Source organism: Diadema antillarum, unplaced genomic scaffold (genome assembly GCF_040938485.1).
Source record: "Diadema antillarum isolate AM-2024a unplaced genomic scaffold, OU_Dant_1.0 seq00000622_RagTag, whole genome shotgun sequence".
NCBI classification, from domain to species: Eukaryota; Metazoa; Echinodermata; class Echinoidea; order Diadematoida; family Diadematidae; genus Diadema; species Diadema antillarum.
The window spans coordinates 359,369-379,972 of NW_027271545.1; the positions used below are offsets into that span (position 1 = coordinate 359,369).

General features: G+C 40.6%; 1 protein-coding gene across 1 annotated transcript in view; it reads left to right on the forward strand.

Annotated features, from left to right (window-relative positions):
- LOC139736125 (kinesin-II 85 kDa subunit-like) overlaps window positions 1–20,604 on the forward strand; it is a 75,047-nt gene that overhangs the window by 4,136 nt on the left and 50,307 nt on the right. Inside the window, exon 2 of the mRNA XM_071646857.1 lies at window positions 12,162–12,429. Within this exon, the coding sequence (XP_071502958.1) occupies window positions 12,162–12,429 (268 nt within the window). The remainder of the gene's footprint in view (window positions 1–12,161; window positions 12,430–20,604) is intronic.

Consider the following 20,604-nt stretch of genomic DNA (forward strand, 5'->3'; position numbering starts at 1 on the left):
TTACCACTTTAGCAGTGTTACGTAATACTAACAGGAACCAACCATGAACGGAAGAAAGAGATGCACCAGACCAGCAGGGATTTGGACACGGAGAAAAGCGAATAAAATTCCTTTTTCCTCGTACACTCAGCACGAATCTACTCTATTTATTAAATTGTTTGTTTGTCATACACCATTGCCAGTCAATGAAAGTAAAAACTGAAACACCATACATACATTTACAACATAGTCGTAATGTTTTCAAATATATCTTCATAAGATTGGCTCATTGTAGGATACGATTTGTTGTTTGCTCGTAAGCCGGTTCTTAGCACATATTACCCTTTTTATTGTATGGGTGACTTTCACAATCAGGTTCTGACTGGTGTGTTCTAGAATGCTAAGAATAAGATGTAAGGGTGAAACCAAAGTCTGCATATCCATGTTGGTTTGACACTGACATCTGACTGAAGAAATTCAATCAAATTCAGTGAAACCCGTTTTATACCCCGATCGCTTGAGATCGTAATATGAGCCCGGCGTAAACGCATCACTGTTGCTCCGATCGTATCACTGTTGTAGCAAGGTCTTGATAAGCGTACGAATATCGCAATACAGTCAGTTCGATCGCAGAAGCAGCGGGTCTCGTCGTGTTGTGATATTCGTACGCTTATCAAGTCCTCGCTACAACAGTGATACGATCGGAGCGACAGTGATACACAAGTATGCTGACGCCGGGCTCATCCTATGATTTCAAGCGATCGGGGTATAAAATGGGTTTCATGATTGAATTTCTTCAGGCAGATGTCAGCGTCAAACCAACATGGATATGTTATGCAGAATATGGTTTTACCCTTACATCTTAGCATTCTAGAACACACCAGTTCGAGTTAGAACCTGACGTGAAATTGCACTACCGGTATGAGTTAAGTCATCCATTCAATTAAAAGGGTAAAATGTGTATATGATATTCAAGAACCGGCTTACGAGCAAACTACAAATCGTATCCTACAATGAGACAATTTTATGAAGATAATATTTGAAAAGATTACAACTTAATTTACTTTCATTGACTTGCAACGGTATATGACAAAAAAACAATTTAATAACAGAGTAGATTTGTATTGAGTGTACGTGGAAAAATGAATTTTATACGCTTTTCTCCATGTCCACCTTCCTGATCTGTGCATCACTTTCTTTTGTTCATGGTTGGTTCCTGTTACGTAATACTGGTACTGTAAAAGTCGTAATTTTCATGGGCGATGGAGGCCGCTTTCGATGCGTTTGAGTTACGCCTACCCCGTCAGAGTTACGAATGTGGCGCTTTTAATGCACTGGTGAGGCGATTGTAATATGCTCTAGAACCACAGCGACCTTGCTACGGAAGTTTTGGACATGTTCAAAACTTCCGTAGCAAGGTCGCCAACCATGGCGATGGTGGCGACCCTCCGCGCTTCTGAACCGCTCAAGATACGATGGAGAAGATTTAAAGCGATCAAGCCACGATTCGCCGCGCTTTGTTGATTTTTGATGATCGTAGCGGAATCGCCGTCTAATGAGATGGGGGTATTACGAGCACTTGAGTGAGCTAGTAGTTTTGATGCTGGCTAGGTACAGCTGTAGGCATGATGCAGAGCATGCAGTCCTTGAGGGCTTATGGCATGCCGGACTTATGGCATGCCGGGTTTACAAGATTCTAAAGTTTGTAATTAGGCCTGGATCTAGGTGATGCATATCACCTATTGTATTCAGACTGGATCTTTTGGCTTTATATATTCTTGTTTATTTAAATAGACCCTCTAATATTACTGTACAAATTTCTGTGATGTTTTTCTCCATGACTAACATTACAGTTGAGTTAGTATATTTGCCCATTCCAAATTAAATTTTTACAGTTTCTTTGTCTTACTGACTTGTACAAAATTTCCCCCATTCAACACGATCAGACAATCATGACGTCATCTAGACGCCATTTTGTATTGGCAGTGCATACAAACACACTTGTATGTCTTTACCATAGCAGCTACACTTGTGTGGTTGTAACCATGCTCGGAACAGAAGTGGAGGAGTAACAAGCCACGTCCAGTATTTAGGAATTCACCATCAGCAAGACTTGCGCTGGAACAGACACACAGAATGAGTACCGGTAGAGTAAAACCCCCATTTTTCGCCAGGCCTCCAAAATCTGGACACTTCTCACTTATCACAAGCCAGCAAATTCTACTGTCACAACACACGTAGTATATCAGTGATTATCACATCGTTTCACATACTGGCACACTCGTTCACCACAGGAAAGTGCCTGAGTCACCTCCAAAGATCCATCTAAAATCCCAAATTTAGCCGTCAAAATACAGAATCGGCACAACTTTTCCAAAGCGCGCGCGAATTCGATCCCGTGTTAAGAATTAGGGTCACCGAAAAAGTGCAAAAAATTGAAAAATTATGCCGTTCTGTTGCAAGATTTTTCGCTTATCGCAAACTCAGAGTGTGAGTGTATCCTCAAAAACGCAAAGAAAAACAAAATATCAGTACGTGCAGTGAATAAATGACGGGGACTGAATGCAAGTGCCGAGTCACCAAAATTCGGACAGGAACGGGCGCCGCAACGTCCCCAGTGCAACTTTGTGTCAACAAGGTATGGTGCACGCTCATTTTTCAGTGGCCTTGTATACGTATTGACATTGAATGCGCATAGCATGTGCTTCACGAACGAAGATTTAAGGAAGTCCTCGTCTGCTGCCGGCTGGAAAGTGACTAATGAGTCTGATGCCCGACAGGCAGGCATGGTTGCAGCGGTTGAACAGATTGATTGTGCTGCATACACAACATTATACACAAGTGTCCACATGCACTTGTGGAGCTGTGATATCTCAGTCTCAAGTACACAGTCATATTCTCTCAGCTCAGGTACATCGATAGCTGCTCTTGGGTTTGCACTTGCATTGAGCTGGCATATGTGACCCCTGCATCACAAAACCAGCAAAAAATCGCCAGACATGGAATTTTTTAGTTAAGGACAGATTTTGTGATGGCAGACTCTAAGCTTTGAAATGGCAGACAGTATACAGCACATAACTCAGTACAAATTGACTTTCCTAACCTGTGTTATTAATGGGAAAAATGAAATGAAAAATAGTTCAGGTTTTATTCAAATATTTTTTCATTCTTGTTTTTATTTTCATTTCCAATCACTATACTAATAATGATATATAGTGAGACTCTTGTAGAGCGCACATTTCTACCTAAAAAAGATACTCAAGGCGCTATAGAACAGAGTACATATTGTGTCACATATACATAGGTAATACAAACCTACTAACATTATTAACCTATTGAAACATATTCACGTGCTCATAATCTCACCAACCTGCGCTCTGTGCAATGAATAGGACCCCCCCCAAAAAAAAAAAAAAAAAAAAAAAATGGATAGGATGGAAAACTCTATAGCAACCACAATGAAGGGATGGTCAGATTAAGCCGAAATTTTCCACATAAAAAACACATTCTATTCATGACATACTAAACTGGACAGCAAAAGAAAGTACCCACTTCTGTCAAAGGCCGCACCCAAAATGTCACCCCTTAGAAATAAACAATTTTTGTACACAGGTGTGCGACAATGCCCCTTACTAATCTCATGCACATAAGCAAGTGAATGTCTTCATAACAAAGAAGAAATTGACATGCACAGCATCTTGGTCACTGAATCAAAAGTCCCACTCAAAAGCACTTTCCACCAAGCAAAAATGGCCACTGAATGGACAACATTTTCAAACAACCAAAATTGAGCCAAGCTCTGCAGGAGGAATGGACAGAACTTCCCCAGGACTAGGCCAGACAGCTTGTCCACAGCATGCGTCAGAGACGCCTGGAATGTGTCCAGGCACGAGGAGGACATACGCATTATTGAAAATTGATGTTTGTGACTGCTTTTTTTTTGTCCTGTGACACTGATTTTTGCATAAAACTTGTAAGGCTCATTCTGTTACATTTTGTGACTTTTGATTCAGTAACCAATATGCTGTGCATGTCAGTTTTTCCTTTGTAATAATTGATAATCACTTGCTATTGGGTATGTGATTACTATAGTGGATATTGCAGCATACCTTTGTACAAAATTTTTTTTGTCCCCGCCGAACGAGTTCAAGCAGGGGACTATGAAACGGGCTCCGTACGTGTATGTGTCTGTGCGTCCGTCCGTGTGTCCGTCCGTCCGTGCGTCCGTGTGTGATCAAAATGTTCAATTTGCTACTTCTCTGTCATTTATGAGCCAATTTTGATTCTGTTTGCTTTATATGATAGCACTACATGGGAGCTTTAAAACTTCTACACAGAATTTCAGTTGTGACCTTTGACCTTGACCTTTACCTTTGACCTATATTGTACATTTTGCTACAAAATGCTACTCCTTCGCCATTTCTAACCCAATTTTGATTCCGTTTGCTTTATGTGATGGCACTAGGTGAGGGCTTCAAAACTTGTACACAGAATTTTGACCTTTGACTTCTTTGACCTTTGACCTTGATTTTTGACCTATATTCATTTTGCTACAAAATGCTACTCCTTCGCCATTTCTGTTTGTTTGTTTGTTTGCTTTTATTTCTGCATTCAATCAGATGCAATTTGAATGCAAACTTCAAAAAGTACAAAGACAAAGAATAACAAGTGCAGTGAAATAAATCGATAACAGTACATAAATAGATTCACATAGGTGATTGCATTGAGCAATGTAGATACACAGAAACATAAAATAAACTAGAGAGGGGCCGTCAAAGGCGGCAGACCCACGCCTAAGTACAAAGTCGGGGTAAACATAATGTGCATTCGGTCATCTACCAGAATTCGGCCACTTAATTGCCAGTGTGCTTTATCACCAGCCAGTGAGTTCTACCAAAGATCGTACACTGAAGTGTACGATCTTTGGTTCTACAGTCACATCACACGCAAATCACATCATTACACATACGGTATTAACACTCATTCACGTACAGGAAAGTCCTTAAGTCTCCTCCAAAAATCCATCGAAAATCCCAAATTCCACCGTCAAAAGTGCAGAATCGGAACTTTTCCAAGCGCGCGCGAATTAAGTCCAGTTTTAAGAGTATTGTCTACACGACGGGTCGCGGAAAAAGCGCTAAAAATCGAGAAATACGCCGTTTTCTTACGGGATATTTTGATTATAGCAAGCCGAGAGTGTGATGATATCAAAGGTCGTATGAGTGTACGATCTTTGATGGTATCCACAAAAGCAAAAAAGAAAAACAAAATTTACGTACCCCCTAGGCAATTACCCCTATGATTAGTGTCTACGGGAATTATTCAATGCAAGGGTTGAATGCAAATGTCTACTGCACCAGTATTCGGCCACCAACGAGCGCCGCAACGTCCCCGGTGCAATTTTGCACCAACAGTGTAGAGCGCGATGCATTTTCAGCGGCCTTGCACACGCATTGACATTGAGCACGCATATCGTGCAGTGTGACTGCGACCGAGCAAAATGCTCCTCTAACGAAAAAAACAATCAATGTTAATTTGAAAAATCATCAAATATCAAAGGTCGTATGAGTGTACGATCTTTGATGGTATCCACAAAAGCAAAAAAGAAAAACAAAATTTACGTACCCCCTAGGCAATTACCCCTATGAAATAGTGTCTACGGGAATTATTCAATGCAAGGGTTGAATGCAAATGTCTACTGCACCAGTATTCGGCCACCAACGAGCGCCGCAACGTCCCCGGTGCAATTTTGCACCAACAGTGTAGAGCGCGATGCATTTTCAGCGGCCTTGCACACGCATTGACATTGAGCACGCATATCGTGCAGTGTGACTGCGACCGAGCAAAATGCTCCTCCAACGAAAAAAACAATCAATGTTAATTTGAAAAATCATCAAATATCAAAGGTCGTATGAGTGTACGATCTTTGATGGTATCCACAAAAGCAAAAAAGAAAAACAAAATTTACGTACCCCCTAGGCAATTACCCCTATGATTAGTGTCTACGGGAATTATTCAATGCAAGGGTTGAATGCAAATGTCTACTGCACCAGTATTCGGCTACCAACGAGCGCCGCAACGTCCCCGGTGCAATTTTGCACCAACAGTGTAGAGCGCGATGCATTTTCAGCGGCCTTGCACACGCATTGACATTGAGCACGCATATCGTGCAGTGTGACTGCGACCGAGCAAAATGCTCCTCTAACGAAAAAAACAATCAATGTTAATTTGAAAAATCATCAAAATACGGGCCAGTTTGTGATGACGGAGAACGAACTTTCATAAATCTAGAAGGACATAGTCCCTCAAATAGGCCTAAACGTAAATTTCGGAATTCTTACGAACATTTGAGCAGCGAAGTCGGATCGTTGGGGAGTTTATGTGTTCGTATGGTAGCGGAAAATCGCAAAGTGAGAAACGGGAAATTTTCGGAATGGTCACTATACCATGGGGTCAAAACTTCAAGGTCACACAGAATTTGCAAGGGTCAACCGATTATCACCAAAATCTAATCGATTCTTTCCTGTCATTATCCAAACATTCCCTGAACATTTCGTGCAAATCCGTTTACCCGTTCTCTTGTTATCTTGTACACAAACAAACAAACAAACAAACAAACAAACAAACATACAAACAAACAAACAAACAAACAAACAAACAAACAAAAAACAAACTAGAGAGGGGCCGTCAAAGGCGGCAGACCCACGCCTAAGTACAAAGTCGGGGTAAACATAATGTGCATTCGGTCATCTACCAGAATTCGGCCACTTAATTGCCAGTGTGCTTTATCACCAGCCAGTGAGTTCTACCAAAGATCGTACACTGAAGTGTACGATCTTTGGTTCTACAGTCACATCACACGCAAATCACATAATTACACATACGGTATTAACACTCATTCACGTACAGGAAAGTCCTTAAGTCTCCTCCAAAAATCCATCGAAAATCCCAAATTCCACCGTCAAAAGTGCAGAATCGGAACTTTTCCAAGCGCGCGCGAATTAAGTCCAGTTTTAAGAGTATTGTCTACGCGACGGGTCGCGGAAAAAGCGCTAAAAATCGAGAAATACGCCGTTTTCTTGCGGGATATTTTGATTATAGCAAGCCGAGAGTGTGATGATATCAAAGGTCGTATGAGTGTACGATCTTTGATGGTATCCACAAAAGCAAAAAAGAAAAACAAAATTTACGTACCCCCTAGGCAATTACCCCTATGATTAGTGTCTACGGGAATTATTCAATGCAAGGGTTGAATGCAAATGTCTACTGCACCAGTATTTGGCCACCAACGAGCGCCGCAACGTCCCCGGTGCAATTTTGCACCAACAGTGTAGAGCGCGATGCATTTTCAGCGGCCTTGCACACGCATTGACATTGAGCACGCATATCGTGCAGTGTGACTGCGACCGAGCAAAATGCTCCTCCAACGAAAAAAACAATAAATGTTAATTTGAAAAATCATCAAATATCAAAGGTCGTATGAGTGTACGATCTTTGATGGTATCCACAAAAGCAAAAAAGAAAAACAAAATTTACGTACCCCCTAGGCAATTACCCCTATGATTAGTGTCTACGGGAATTATTCAATGCAAGGGTTGAATGCAAATGTCTACTGCACCAGTATTAGCCCACCAACGAGCGCCGCAACGTCCCCGGTGCAATTTTGCACCAACAGTGTAGAGCGCGATGCATTTTCAGCGGCCTTGCACACGCATTGACATTGAGCGCGCATATCGTGCAGTGTGACTGCGACCGAGCAAAATGCTCCTCCAACGAAAAAAACAATCAATGTTGATTTGAAAAATCATCAAAATACGGGCCAGTTTGTGATGACGGAGAACGAACTTTCATAAATCTAGAAGGACATAGTCCCTCAAATAGGCCTAAACGTAAATTTCGGAATTCTTACGAACATTTGAGCAGCGAAGTCGGATCGTTGGGGAGTTTATGTCTTCGTATGGTAGCGGAAAATCGCAAAGTGAGAAACGGGAAATTTTCGGAATGGTCACTATACCATGGGGTCAAAACTTCAAGGTCACACAGAATTTGCAAGGGTCAACCGATTATCACCAAAATCTAATCGATTCTTTCCTGTCATTATCCAAACATTCCCTGAACATTTCGTGCAAATCCGTTTACCCGTTCTCTTGTTATCTTGTACACAAACAAACAAACAAACAAACAAACAAACATACAAACAAACAAACAAACAAACAAACAAACAAACAAAAAAAAAACAAAAAAACAAACAAACAAACAAACAAACAAACAAACATACGGAACCCTTTACATAACCCCCTGCCGATTTTCATCGGCGTGGGTAAAAAACAAACAAACAAACAAACTAGAGAGGGGCCGTCAAAGGCGGCAGACCCACGCCTAAGTACAAAGTCGGGGTAAACATAATGTGCATTCGGTCATCTACCAGAATTCGGCCACTTAATTGCCAGTGTGCTTTATCACCAGCCAGTGAGTTCTACCAAAGATCGTACACTGAAGTGTACGATCTTTGGTTCTACAGTCACATCACACGCAAATCACATCATTACACATACGGTATTAACACTCATTCACGTACAGGAAAGTCCTTAAGTCTCCTCCAAAAATCCATCGAAAATCCCAAATTCCACCGTCAAAAGTGCAGAATCGGAACTTTTCCAAGCGCGCGCGAATTAAGTCCAGTTTTAAGAGTATTGTCTACACGACGGGTCGCGGAAAAAGCGCTAAAAATCGAGAAATACGCCGTTTTCTTACGGGATATTTTGATTATAGCAAGCCGAGAGTGTGATGATATCAAAGGTCGTATGAGTGTACGATCTTTGATGGTATCCACAAAAGCAAAAAAGAAAAACAAAATTTACGTACCCCCTAGGCAATTACCCCTATGATTAGTGTCTACGGGAATTATTCAATGCAAGGGTTGAATGCAAATGTCTACTGCACCAGTATTCGGCCACCAACGAGCGCCGCAACGTCCCCGGTGCAATTTTGCACCAACAGTGTAGAGCGCGATGCATTTTCAGCGGCCTTGCACACGCATTGACATTGAGCACGCATATCGTGCAGTGTGACTGCGACCGAGCAAAATGCTCCTCTAACGAAAAAAACAATCAATGTTAATTTGAAAAATCATCAAATATCAAAGGTCGTATGAGTGTACGATCTTTGATGGTATCCACAAAAGCAAAAAAGAAAAACAAAATTTACGTACCCCCTAGGCAATTACCCCTATGAAATAGTGTCTACGGGAATTATTCAATGCAAGGGTTGAATGCAAATGTCTACTGCACCAGTATTCGGCCACCAACGAGCGCCGCAACGTCCCCGGTGCAATTTTGCACCAACAGTGTAGAGCGCGATGCATTTTCAGCGGCCTTGCACACGCATTGACATTGAGCACGCATATCGTGCAGTGTGACTGCGACCGAGCAAAATGCTCCTCCAACGAAAAAAACAATCAATGTTAATTTGAAAAATCATCAAATATCAAAGGTCGTATGAGTGTACGATCTTTGATGGTATCCACAAAAGCAAAAAAGAAAAACAAAATTTACGTACCCCCTAGGCAATTACCCCTATGATTAGTGTCTACGGGAATTATTCAATGCAAGGGTTGAATGCAAATGTCTACTGCACCAGTATTCGGCTACCAACGAGCGCCGCAACGTCCCCGGTGCAATTTTGCACCAACAGTGTAGAGCGCGATGCATTTTCAGCGGCCTTGCACACGCATTGACATTGAGCACGCATATCGTGCAGTGTGACTGCGACCGAGCAAAATGCTCCTCTAACGAAAAAAACAATCAATGTTAATTTGAAAAATCATCAAAATACGGGCCAGTTTGTGATGACGGAGAACGAACTTTCATAAATCTAGAAGGACATAGTCCCTCAAATAGGCCTAAACGTAAATTTCGGAATTCTTACGAACATTTGAGCAGCGAAGTCGGATCGTTGGGGAGTTTATGTGTTCGTATGGTAGCGGAAAATCGCAAAGTGAGAAACGGGAAATTTTCGGAATGGTCACTATACCATGGGGTCAAAACTTCAAGGTCACACAGAATTTGCAAGGGTCAACCGATTATCACCAAAATCTAATCGATTCTTTCCTGTCATTATCCAAACATTCCCTGAACATTTCGTGCAAATCCGTTTACCCGTTCTCTTGTTATCTTGTACACAAACAAACAAACAAACAAACAAACAAACAAACATACAAACAAACAAACAAACAAACAAACAAACAAAAAAAAACAAACAAACAAACAAACAAACAAACAAACAAACAAACATACGGAACCCTTTACATAACCCCCTGCCGATTTTCATCGGCGTGGGTAACAAACAAACAAACATACGGAACCCTTTACATAACCCCCTGCCGATTTTCATCGGCGTGGGTAAATATACAGTATTTTTCAGTAAACAGCAGAGATAATTGAATGCAGGAGACCACCATCATAAGCGATTAAGCTTGAAATGGATGGAGGCCTCATTTCTAACCCGATTTCGATTCCGTTTGCTTTATATGATGGCACTAGTTGAGGGCTTCAAAACTTCTACACAGAATTTTGACCTTTGACTTCTTTGACCTTTGACCTTGATTTTTGACCTATATTGTGCATTTTGCTACAAAATGCTACTCCTTCGCCATTTCTAACCCGATTTCGATTCCGTTTGCTTTATGTGATAGCACTAGGTGAGGGCTTCAAAACTTGTACACAGAATTTTGACCTTTGTCTTCTTTGACCTTTGACCTTGATTTTTGACCTATATTGTACATTGGCTACAAAATGCTACTCCTTCGCCATTTCTAACCCAATTTCGATTCCATTTGCTTTATGTGATGGCACTAGGTGAGGGCTTCAAAACTTCTACACAGAATTTTGACCTTTGACTTCTTTGACCTTTGACCTTGATTTTTTACCTATATTGCACATTTTGTTACAAAACGCTACTTCCGGCGGGGACATATATTACGCACCGCATAATTTCTACTTTTCCTTGTATTTCAAGGGGGTGAATTGTTGTGTGCGGCCTTTGACAGAAGTGGGTACTTTCTTTTGCTGTCCAGTGTATTTGTGTAACAACTTTAAATGCAGTAGCATCATCTTGAGGAGCATGGAAAGTATTTAAGAAATGAAAAGGGACCTCTAAGACATACCCAATCACACTTTTGTACACTATTACTCTCAAGTGTTATAAAAAACTGCAAAAAAAAAACAACAAACACAATTTCACACTCATTTTCTGTTTCCAAACTTTAGAATTATGTAGAAGAAGAATTGCTCTTTCAGAAAATATGATATACTTAAGATTGACTAGTTTGACCAATTTCCCCTATTTTGAGTCCTCAGGTAAAATCAGTCTGTGCGACATTATGTTGGTTTTGTGATGCATGGTTACATGTACAAAAGTGTACTTAACCCGTTGAGGACGAGTCCCGAGTATACTCGCAGGGCTGCCAACTCTCACACATTGAGCGTGAGACTCGCGCAATTCAACCAATTTTGACTGTCTCACTCTGATAAACGAAATCTCACGCTAAACCCCCAAAATGGACTGTACATGACTACAAAAATAAATATATCTCTAAATTCTCTGATATTCCAAATATCGATATGCCCAAGCCCAAAATTTCGAGATTTTCCCGCGTGGGTGTAAAGCTTAACCAATAATAATCGTTTTCGGTTCGCGCGCAAAGACGAGCTATTGGATTACGATTGGTCTCCACCTATACCACGTGAGCGTAGCTTGTACTTTTGGCAAATTACAGTACACGTATGGCCGGCTATGACGTGTGCTTTACATCGCTTTACATACACTGACTGTGTACGTACGGCCTACAGCCGCACAGCAGGCCGCCAGGCGCTAGCCAGGGGGTTGCTCCGCTCCCTCGCAGTGTCTCACGCCAAACTCTCACTCAAGGTTGGCAGCCCTGTACTCGGGCAGGTGTCTATGGGAAATGTGTGTTGTAGCAAGATAAGTCCGTCCTCAACGGGTTAATACTGCTCTGGGGAGTCAATAGCTCAGCACTGTCTCTGCTCCCTACCCACACAATAGTTGCCACAGTATGTTCAAGAAAATATTTCAAGAAAGGAAAGATGGTATTTCCATATACATATTTTAAATGGTATGACTCAAGCTATCCTTTCTTGTGTTTATCATATTTCATCTTCCAGGGTGGGCCAAACTCGAATGAGGACAATGTACGAGTGGTGGTGCGGTGCCGCCCCCTGAACTCCAAGGAGACACAAAAGGGCTTCAAGCCAGTGGTCAAGATGGATGAAATGAGAGGCACCATTCAGGTTACCAACCCCAGTGCCCCAAAGGGTGAACCACCCAAGTCATTCACCTTTGACACTGTATTTGCACCAGGCGCCAAGCAGACTGATGTGTACAACCAGACAGCAAGACCGATTGTGGATGCAGTTATAGAGGGTTACAATGGTAAGGCAAATCATTACATATTGTCAATAAAATATAAAGAGGAAAATTATGCCAGTTTAGTAAGTGATGATAACATAACTTTGATGCCATTGATGCGCTAAACTTCTGAAATATGGAGCTAGAGAAAGTCAAGTGCAAAGTGATAACATATACTTGGGGTAGGAAGCAAAATATTAATAGAGGTGACCAAACACTTTTGTGATTTGTAAAAACCAAAGGAGAGCCAGCCAGCCATTTGAATTAGACTTGTTTCAGTACACTGTAAGACTATTGTGGCTATGACTGTTTAGGTGTAATGCTTTTGTTTTGACTGTAAAAAGTGAGGAACATTAACCGTAACCAGGCTGGGCATTTTGGCCTGTTCTGTGGCCGGAGGGAGGGTTGATTACCCCCCCACCCCAAGATCTGGGCCGTAGTCGCGCAATCGCCCTGAAAATTGGCACTATACATTACCTGTCACGTAATCTACCAAATTACAAAATAAAAAATTTAATTTTTCATTTTTTATATTTTATATTCATTTACACTACATTGTACTGAGGATTCAGTTAACTCCCTCAGTCTTTGAGTATTTGGCTTGAAATTTGGCACATGTGACCACTATAGTACAGAGATGCGCAGACTTCATATTTCATCATTGTTGAACAATGTGTTGCCATGGTAACAGTATATTTTGAATGAAAATCATACGGAAATATAGATTCAGCTAACTCAGTTTTAGAGCATTTGGCTTCAAATTTGGCACATGTTACCACTACATTACATAGATGTGCAAAATTTATCTTTTGTCATTGGTGAGAAATGTGTTGCCATGGTAACAGTATATTTTGAAAAATTGGCACTATACATTACCTGTCACGTAATCTACCAAATTACAAAATAAAAAATTTAATTTTTCATTTTTTATATTTTATATTCATTTACACTACATTGTACTGTGGATTCAGTTAACTCCCTCAGTCTTTGAGTATTTGGCTTGAAATTTGGCACATGTGACCACTATAGTACAGAGATGCGCAGACTTCATATTTCATCATTGTTGAACAATGTGTTGCCATGGTAACAGTATATTTTGAATGAAAATCATACGAAAATATAGATTCAGCTAACTCAGTTTTAGAGCATTTGGCTTCAAATTTGGCACATGTTACCACTACATTACATAGATGTGCAAAATTTATCTTTTGTCATTGGTGAGAAATGTGTTGCCATGGTAACAGTATATTTTGAATGAAAATGATATAATAATATTGTGAATTCAACTAAGTCCCTCAGCCTTTGAGCATTTGGCTTGAAATTTGGCACATGTGATGGCTATGATATAGAGTTGTGGAAACTTCATTTTTTTCTTAATGTCCAAGATTGTGTTGCTATGGTAATACCATTTTAATGAAAGTAACGTGTCAGATTATTTATCTTGCTCACTCAGTTTTTGAATGCTTGACTTGAGATGTGGCACATGTGACTAACAGTGAGCAGAATACCTTTATTAGGGACTTTTCGATTGGGTTTCAAATGAGAACGATGTGACGCCGAGCGCAGGTGTATGTTGAGGCATCACCTCCCCACGTCAACCCGCTGCTGAAAGACATTTCGATTTCGGGCGTCACGCCTCGTGGCGTCATGTCTCGTGGCGTGTGCAGTAAGCTACCTGTGCCTTTAATGGGGCCTACAGGAATTTGTGACTTTTTATGCCTCCGCCATGAAGTGGTGCCAGAGGCATTATGTTTTCGGGTTGTCCGTCCGTCCGTACGTCCGTCCGTACGTCCGTCCGTACGTCCGTCCGTACGTCCGTCCGCTTTCGTTTACGCGATAACTTGAGTAATATTTACTGGAATTTTACCAAACTTGGTCCAAGTATGAAGTATGATAGGGCAATTATTTGATTAGATTTTGGGTGAAATCGGCTAAAGGTCAAAGGTCAAGGTCAAATCATGAAATTGTATCCGTTTACGCGATAACTCAAGTCTGGATAGAGCAAATTTCACCAAACTTTGTTGGAGGATGATGTATGATGGGACAATTACTTGATTAATTTTTCAGTGAAATCGGACAGAGGTCAAAGGTCAAAGATCAAGGTCAAATCCTAATATTTATCTGTTTACGTGATAACTCAAAACCGGATGAAGTATCTTTCACCAAACTTAATCCAAGGATGATGTATGATGGGACAATTAGTTGAGTAGATTTTAGTGACATTTGCAAGAGGTCAAAGGTCAAAAAGTCAAGGTCAAATGCTACAAATGCTGCAATTTCCCCCATATCTATGCAATACCCAAAGGTATCTTCTTGAAACTTGGTGTGGACATGTACTACTGCGTAAAGATTCTCCAGAGAGTTTCATGTCATAAGGTCAAAGGTCAAAAGGTCAAAGTTAGGTGAAAATGTCGCAATATCACTTTTCTCGCAAATGGTTCAATGTATCTTCATGGAACTTGGTACATACGCATGTACTGACTGGCAGGGATTATCTAGGGAATTTAGGGGTCATGGGTCAATAGTTAGGGGGTCAAAGGTCAAGGTCATCTCCTCAAAATTTTACTATTTCCCTCATATACTAGTATATGCAATGCTTGCATTATTAGTTTCAAAACTTAATACACGCATTACCTAATGGAGATTCTCTGGGAAATTTCCAGCCAGAAGGTCAAAGGTCAATGGTTAAGGATCAAAGGCCAGGTTTCAATGGCCCCCCTCAAAAAAAAAAAAAAATCCATTTTGTACCGTCATTACACTCTTTCTTCATACCTTGGAAATTACTCAATGCATAAACTTATAAAAAGGTCTGTCAGAATTCAAGTAAAAATTCTCAATTCCCCAAATATGTGTACCTGCACTCTTAGAAAATTAAAGCAAACCCAGTTCAAGACATTTCTGACAAACCTGTCATTTCAATATTTTGCCAGTTATGTGAAACTGTCATGGATCATACATTGTGAAGACATTGTACTATACGCCTATTGGGAGAATCATGCATTATGGCGGAGGCATCAGTCGCCATAGCGACATTTCCAGTTGTTTATGCCTCCGCCACGAAGTGGTGCCGGAGGCATTATGTTTTCGGGTTGTCCGTCCGTCCGTACGTCCGTCCGCATTCGTTTACGCGATAACTTGAGAAATATTGACTGGAATTTTACCAAACTTGGTCCAAGTATAAAGTATAATGGGGCAATTACTTGATTAGATTTTGGGTGAAATCGGCCAAAGGGTAAAGGTCAAGGTCAAATCATGAAATTGTATCCGTTTACGCGATAACTCAAGACTGGATTGAGCAAATTTCACCAAACTTTGTCCGAGGATGATGTATGATGGGACAATGACATGATTAGTTTTTTAGTGAAATCGGACAGAGGTCAAAGGTCAGAGATCAAGGTCAAATCCTAAAATTTATCTGTTTACACAGTACTTGATAACTCAAAACTGGATGAAGCAGCTTTCACCAAACTTGGTCCAAGGATGATGTATGATGGGGCAATTAGTTGAGGAGATTTTAGTGACATTTGCAAGAGGTCAAAGGTCAAATGCTAAAAATGTTGCTATTTCCCCCATATCTATGCAATGCCAGAAGGTATTTTATTGAAACTTAGTGTAGACATGTACTACTGCGTAAAGATTCTCCTGAGAGAGTTTCAAGTCATAAGGTCAAAGGTCAAAATGTCAAAGGTTTGGTGAAAATGTTGCAATTTCACTCTTCTCGCAAATGGTTCAATGTATCTTCATGGAACTTGGTACATATGCATGTACTGACTGGCAGGGATTATCTAGGGAATTTAGGGGTCATGGGTCAATAGTCAGAGGTCAAAGGTCAAGGTCAACTCCTCAAAATTTTACTGTTTCCCTCATATACTAGTATATGTAATGCTTGCATTATTAGTTTTAAAACCTAATATACATGTATTACCTAATGGAGATTCTCTGGGAATTTCCAGCCAGAAGGTCAAAGGTCAAAGGTTAAGGGTCAAAGGTCAGGTTTAGATATTTAAAAAAAATCTATTTTGTAAATTGTAATTACACTCTTTCATCATACACTGTACCTTGAAAATTACTGAATGCATAAACTTATAACAGGGTCGGTCAGAAGTCAAGTAAAATCCTCAATTCCCCAAATATGTGTACCTGCACTCTTAGACAATTATAGCAAACCCAGTTTGAGGAAAGTGAACATTCAAGACATTTCTGACAAACCTGTCATTTCAGTATTTTGCCAGTTATGTGAAACTGTCATCACACATTGTGAAGACATTGTACATTTTGTACTATACAACTATTGGGAGAATCATGCATTATGGCGGAGGCATCAGTCGCCATAGCGACTTTTCTAATTTTTTTTTACTTCTAATATTGACTTTGTCTTTGACTAGATGCCGAATAAGTATCCTGGGGTGAATTGTGTGGATTTTAAACATGATGCATGGTAAGGCTGCGAAGTGCAATGCACTGCACCAGACCAAGCACCGAGACGTGATTGCGTACAACATTACGTGTACATGCATGTGTGGGACTACTGAATGCAGTGCAAATTGCAGGGCAGTGAATGCAGGATAATAAACTAGGTACTAGAGGCTATAATTTTTATGTCAGCGCTGCTGTTGTGACGTATCAAGATCATAAACTTTCATGTAATTTAATATTCTCTCAAAAGAAATAGGAAAACAGGTGAACTGAGCTCTGATTTGCTGAGAGTCACTGTGATCTTTTGTGTGATTTCGTCTATCACGAGAGGAGTGTGACGTGTTAGACAAGATGGCGTGGGTGCAACAGTGATAACTGGGGTGAATGCGTTCGAAAATTGGGTGATGAGCGAGGGGTTGACACTCACACATGCACAGTACGTAAAAACATGTCATAGCACGGTGACGCCAGGCTCAGCGTGCAAATCGAAAAGTGCCTATTCACTGTTGAACAGTGCATTGCCATGGTAACATCTTTTTTTTCCATTAAAAAGTAACAAAATAAATCCTGGTTGAGCTAATTCCCTCAGTTGTAGGTGGGGGTATTAATCACAATGAGTGATACATTATAGTTCTAGTTGGTGTAGGCCTGCACATGCCAGACATGAAGCTTAGCAGTGCAATCTGAAAACAAAGACAGAATTTTATAGAAAAGCATTGCTGAAGAGCAGGTGACTCTCGTTTGCTGTCATTGTAGTTGACCTAGAAATGAACATGTGTTAATAAGTCCTTTTATCGTCTTCTCCTTTGGGGAAAAAAAAAAGTTTTGCAAAAGTCATCTTCAGATTGAATGCTTTTTCAAATGATCAAGTTTCAGATTTTTTTTTTCACAACTCTGTTTTTTACTTCATGAAGAACTCAGAGAAAGAGATTATGTGCCTTTTACTTTCGTCCAAAACAGTAACAGTTTTCACTTGTATGGATTAATGGTATGAGAAATCTTTAGATTCCTGAGGTGTATTGATTGGCCACTTTTGCCTTCAAAGATTGTGCACAAGGGTTGGCTCTATCATGTCTGACCGACGACAACGGTTTCAGGCAAAAGTCAGGAATTTTGAAAATTCACTTTTTCATTGAATCTCATTACATTGTGTACCCATTTCCTAAGCTTTGCATTGATATCAAACACTTGTTTTTTCCGGCACCGTAAGTGGGCATACAAAGTGAAATATAATGCACCTTTTAATTTGTTAGCCCGACAAAATTGTGAGAAAACGGGCTTTGAAGTTTTACCTCTTGCTCAAAGACAATGTCCAAGTGGCGATGCGAGGTGAGAATCACCCATCCGTGCGATGGTGTCAATCAAGATTATGCTCCGCCTCTAGTAACCACAGCGCCTTCTGATTGGCTCACTGAGAGAGTCAAATTTCCCGCGCACCTTACTCGGAACTCAGCGTATGGAGCTAAAATACACAATGCGTTTCGCTCAGGTTTGCTTGCCAGTACGTCTTTCAAGATGGCAAATACTGTAATTGCAAGCCTGCTGGTTTACGTGTGTGTGGTGCATGCATTAAATGGCATCCACACGCCATGCCCGTGTGTACACGTAACAGGAGCGGGTGGCGCATTTGTATCGCGTTTTCATTGTGGTTGATTTGTTTTGTTTTGTTTTGTTTTTTCATCATTGGGTCCCTTTCGAAAGGCAGAAAAAATGCTAGAGCTGGCAAAGTCTTGCTTCCTGTTGTTCTGTTTTGTTATGCCTCTGCCAAGAAGTGGTGCCGGAGGCATTATGTTTTCGGGTTGTCTGTCCGTCCGTCCATCCTTCTGTCCGTAATCAATTTTGTGGACAGCGAAACTAAAAAACCGTTTGAGGTATCCTAATGAAACTTGACATGTGTATGTATGAGTGGGCGAAGTTGTGCCTATCAACTTGTAGGTGCACATACTCAAGGTCAAAGGTCAAGGTCAAATGCTCAAAATTTCACTATTTTTCCCCATAATATATCCATGCAATGCCTGAAGCTTTTTTCTTGAAACTTAGTGTATGTACTACCAAAGATTCGCCAGAGAGAGTTTCGGGTCATAAGGTCAAAGGTCAACGGTCAAAGGTCAAGTCAAAATGTTGAAATTTTACGCTTTTCTCCATATCTCGCAATTGGTTCAATGTACACTTGTATCTTCGTGAAACTTAGTATATGTGCCTGTACTGTCTGGCAGTGATTATCTAGGGAATTGGGGGTCATGGGTCAAAGGTCAGGGGGGTCAAAGTTCAAGGTCAACTCCTCAAAATGTCACTACTTCCTTCATATTTGTGCAGTGACTGCAGGATTTTTTCTTGAAACTTTGTGTATACATGTACTGTATTACCCAATAAATATTCTGTGGGAAGTTTCTTGCCAAAAGGTCAAAGGTCAAGTGAAAGTGCTAAAGTTCCCTTCTTCCTTCATATCTCAAAAATAACTCATTATCATGTACATGAAACTTATTACATGGTATCCATGTATTTATGCATGTTCTACCTAACAGTATTCTCTTTGGAATGTTAAGGTCAAAGGTCAAGGGTCAAAGGCCAGGTTTAACTACAAACATTTTACCATACTGAAATTACACTCTTTCTCATACCTTGTATATTACTCAGTGCATAAACTTATAAAAGGGTCAGAAGTCAAGTAAAAATCCTCAAAGCCCCAAATAGTAGTCTGCACTCTGACAATTTAGTCATTCATCCAATTAAACCTACACCAAAGTGAACATTCAGCACATTTGTGACAAACCTGTCATTTTAATATTTTGCCAAGTATATGAAACTGTCATCACACATTGTCAAGACATTGTACTATAGATCTATTAGGAGAAACATGCATTATGGCAGAGGCATACCAGTCGCCGTAGCGACATTTCTAGTTTTTCAAGCCATAGGATGCATGTGTTGCATTTTGCGATGGTGTTTATATTTGAAAAACAAAACAAAAAACAAATAAAACTACTTAGCTTTGTGCATTTTTGATGTTTAGTATTTGAATATTGGTATTTTATGACCGCTTCTTTCCTCTCCTCTGCTGCCCTTTGAGTCAACCTGCTGTCAAGTGTATTTACTACGAGCACACAGTTTCGAGAATATTGTGCACTGTAAGTTGTCTTTTTGACATGGTTATGTCATTTTGCTTCAATTGACAGGTGAGTTTCCAATCGCATGTTGCACAATATGTGTGGCGATTTTCGACTCTGATGCGTTCAAACCATGTTTCCCATGTATCTGTTTTCACTTTGGAAGTTAGTGCTGCTGTCACTTTTTGTTTCATTTCCGTTGTCAAACATCTAGCGGTAAAAAAGCTCAGATAGAAAGCCAAACGAAGAGCATACACTACAGAGTGAGTGCATCTATTGTAGCAACAACAATGGAGCATGCTCGCATGGACAAACCATTCCCGAAACGCTGCGAGACGTGTCTCCGAAAGCCGAATTATGTAAATGTGTGCGACACGCTAGCCAATCGCGTGCGAGACACCGCTGTAGCAACACTGGGCATATTGGCGTGGCGTTCGAATGAAGATCGAAACTGACGAAAGAAAAACATTATAGGGTTTTTATGCCTCCGCCACAAAGTGGTGCCGGAGGTATTGTGTTTTCGGGTTGTCCGTCCATCTGTCCATTCCTCCGTCCGTCCTTCCATCCATCCGTCTTTCCGTCCGTCTGTCCTTCCGTCCGTAATCAATTTTATGGACAGCGTAACTTAAAAAAGTGTTTGAGGTATCTTAATGAAACTCGGCATGTATATCATTAT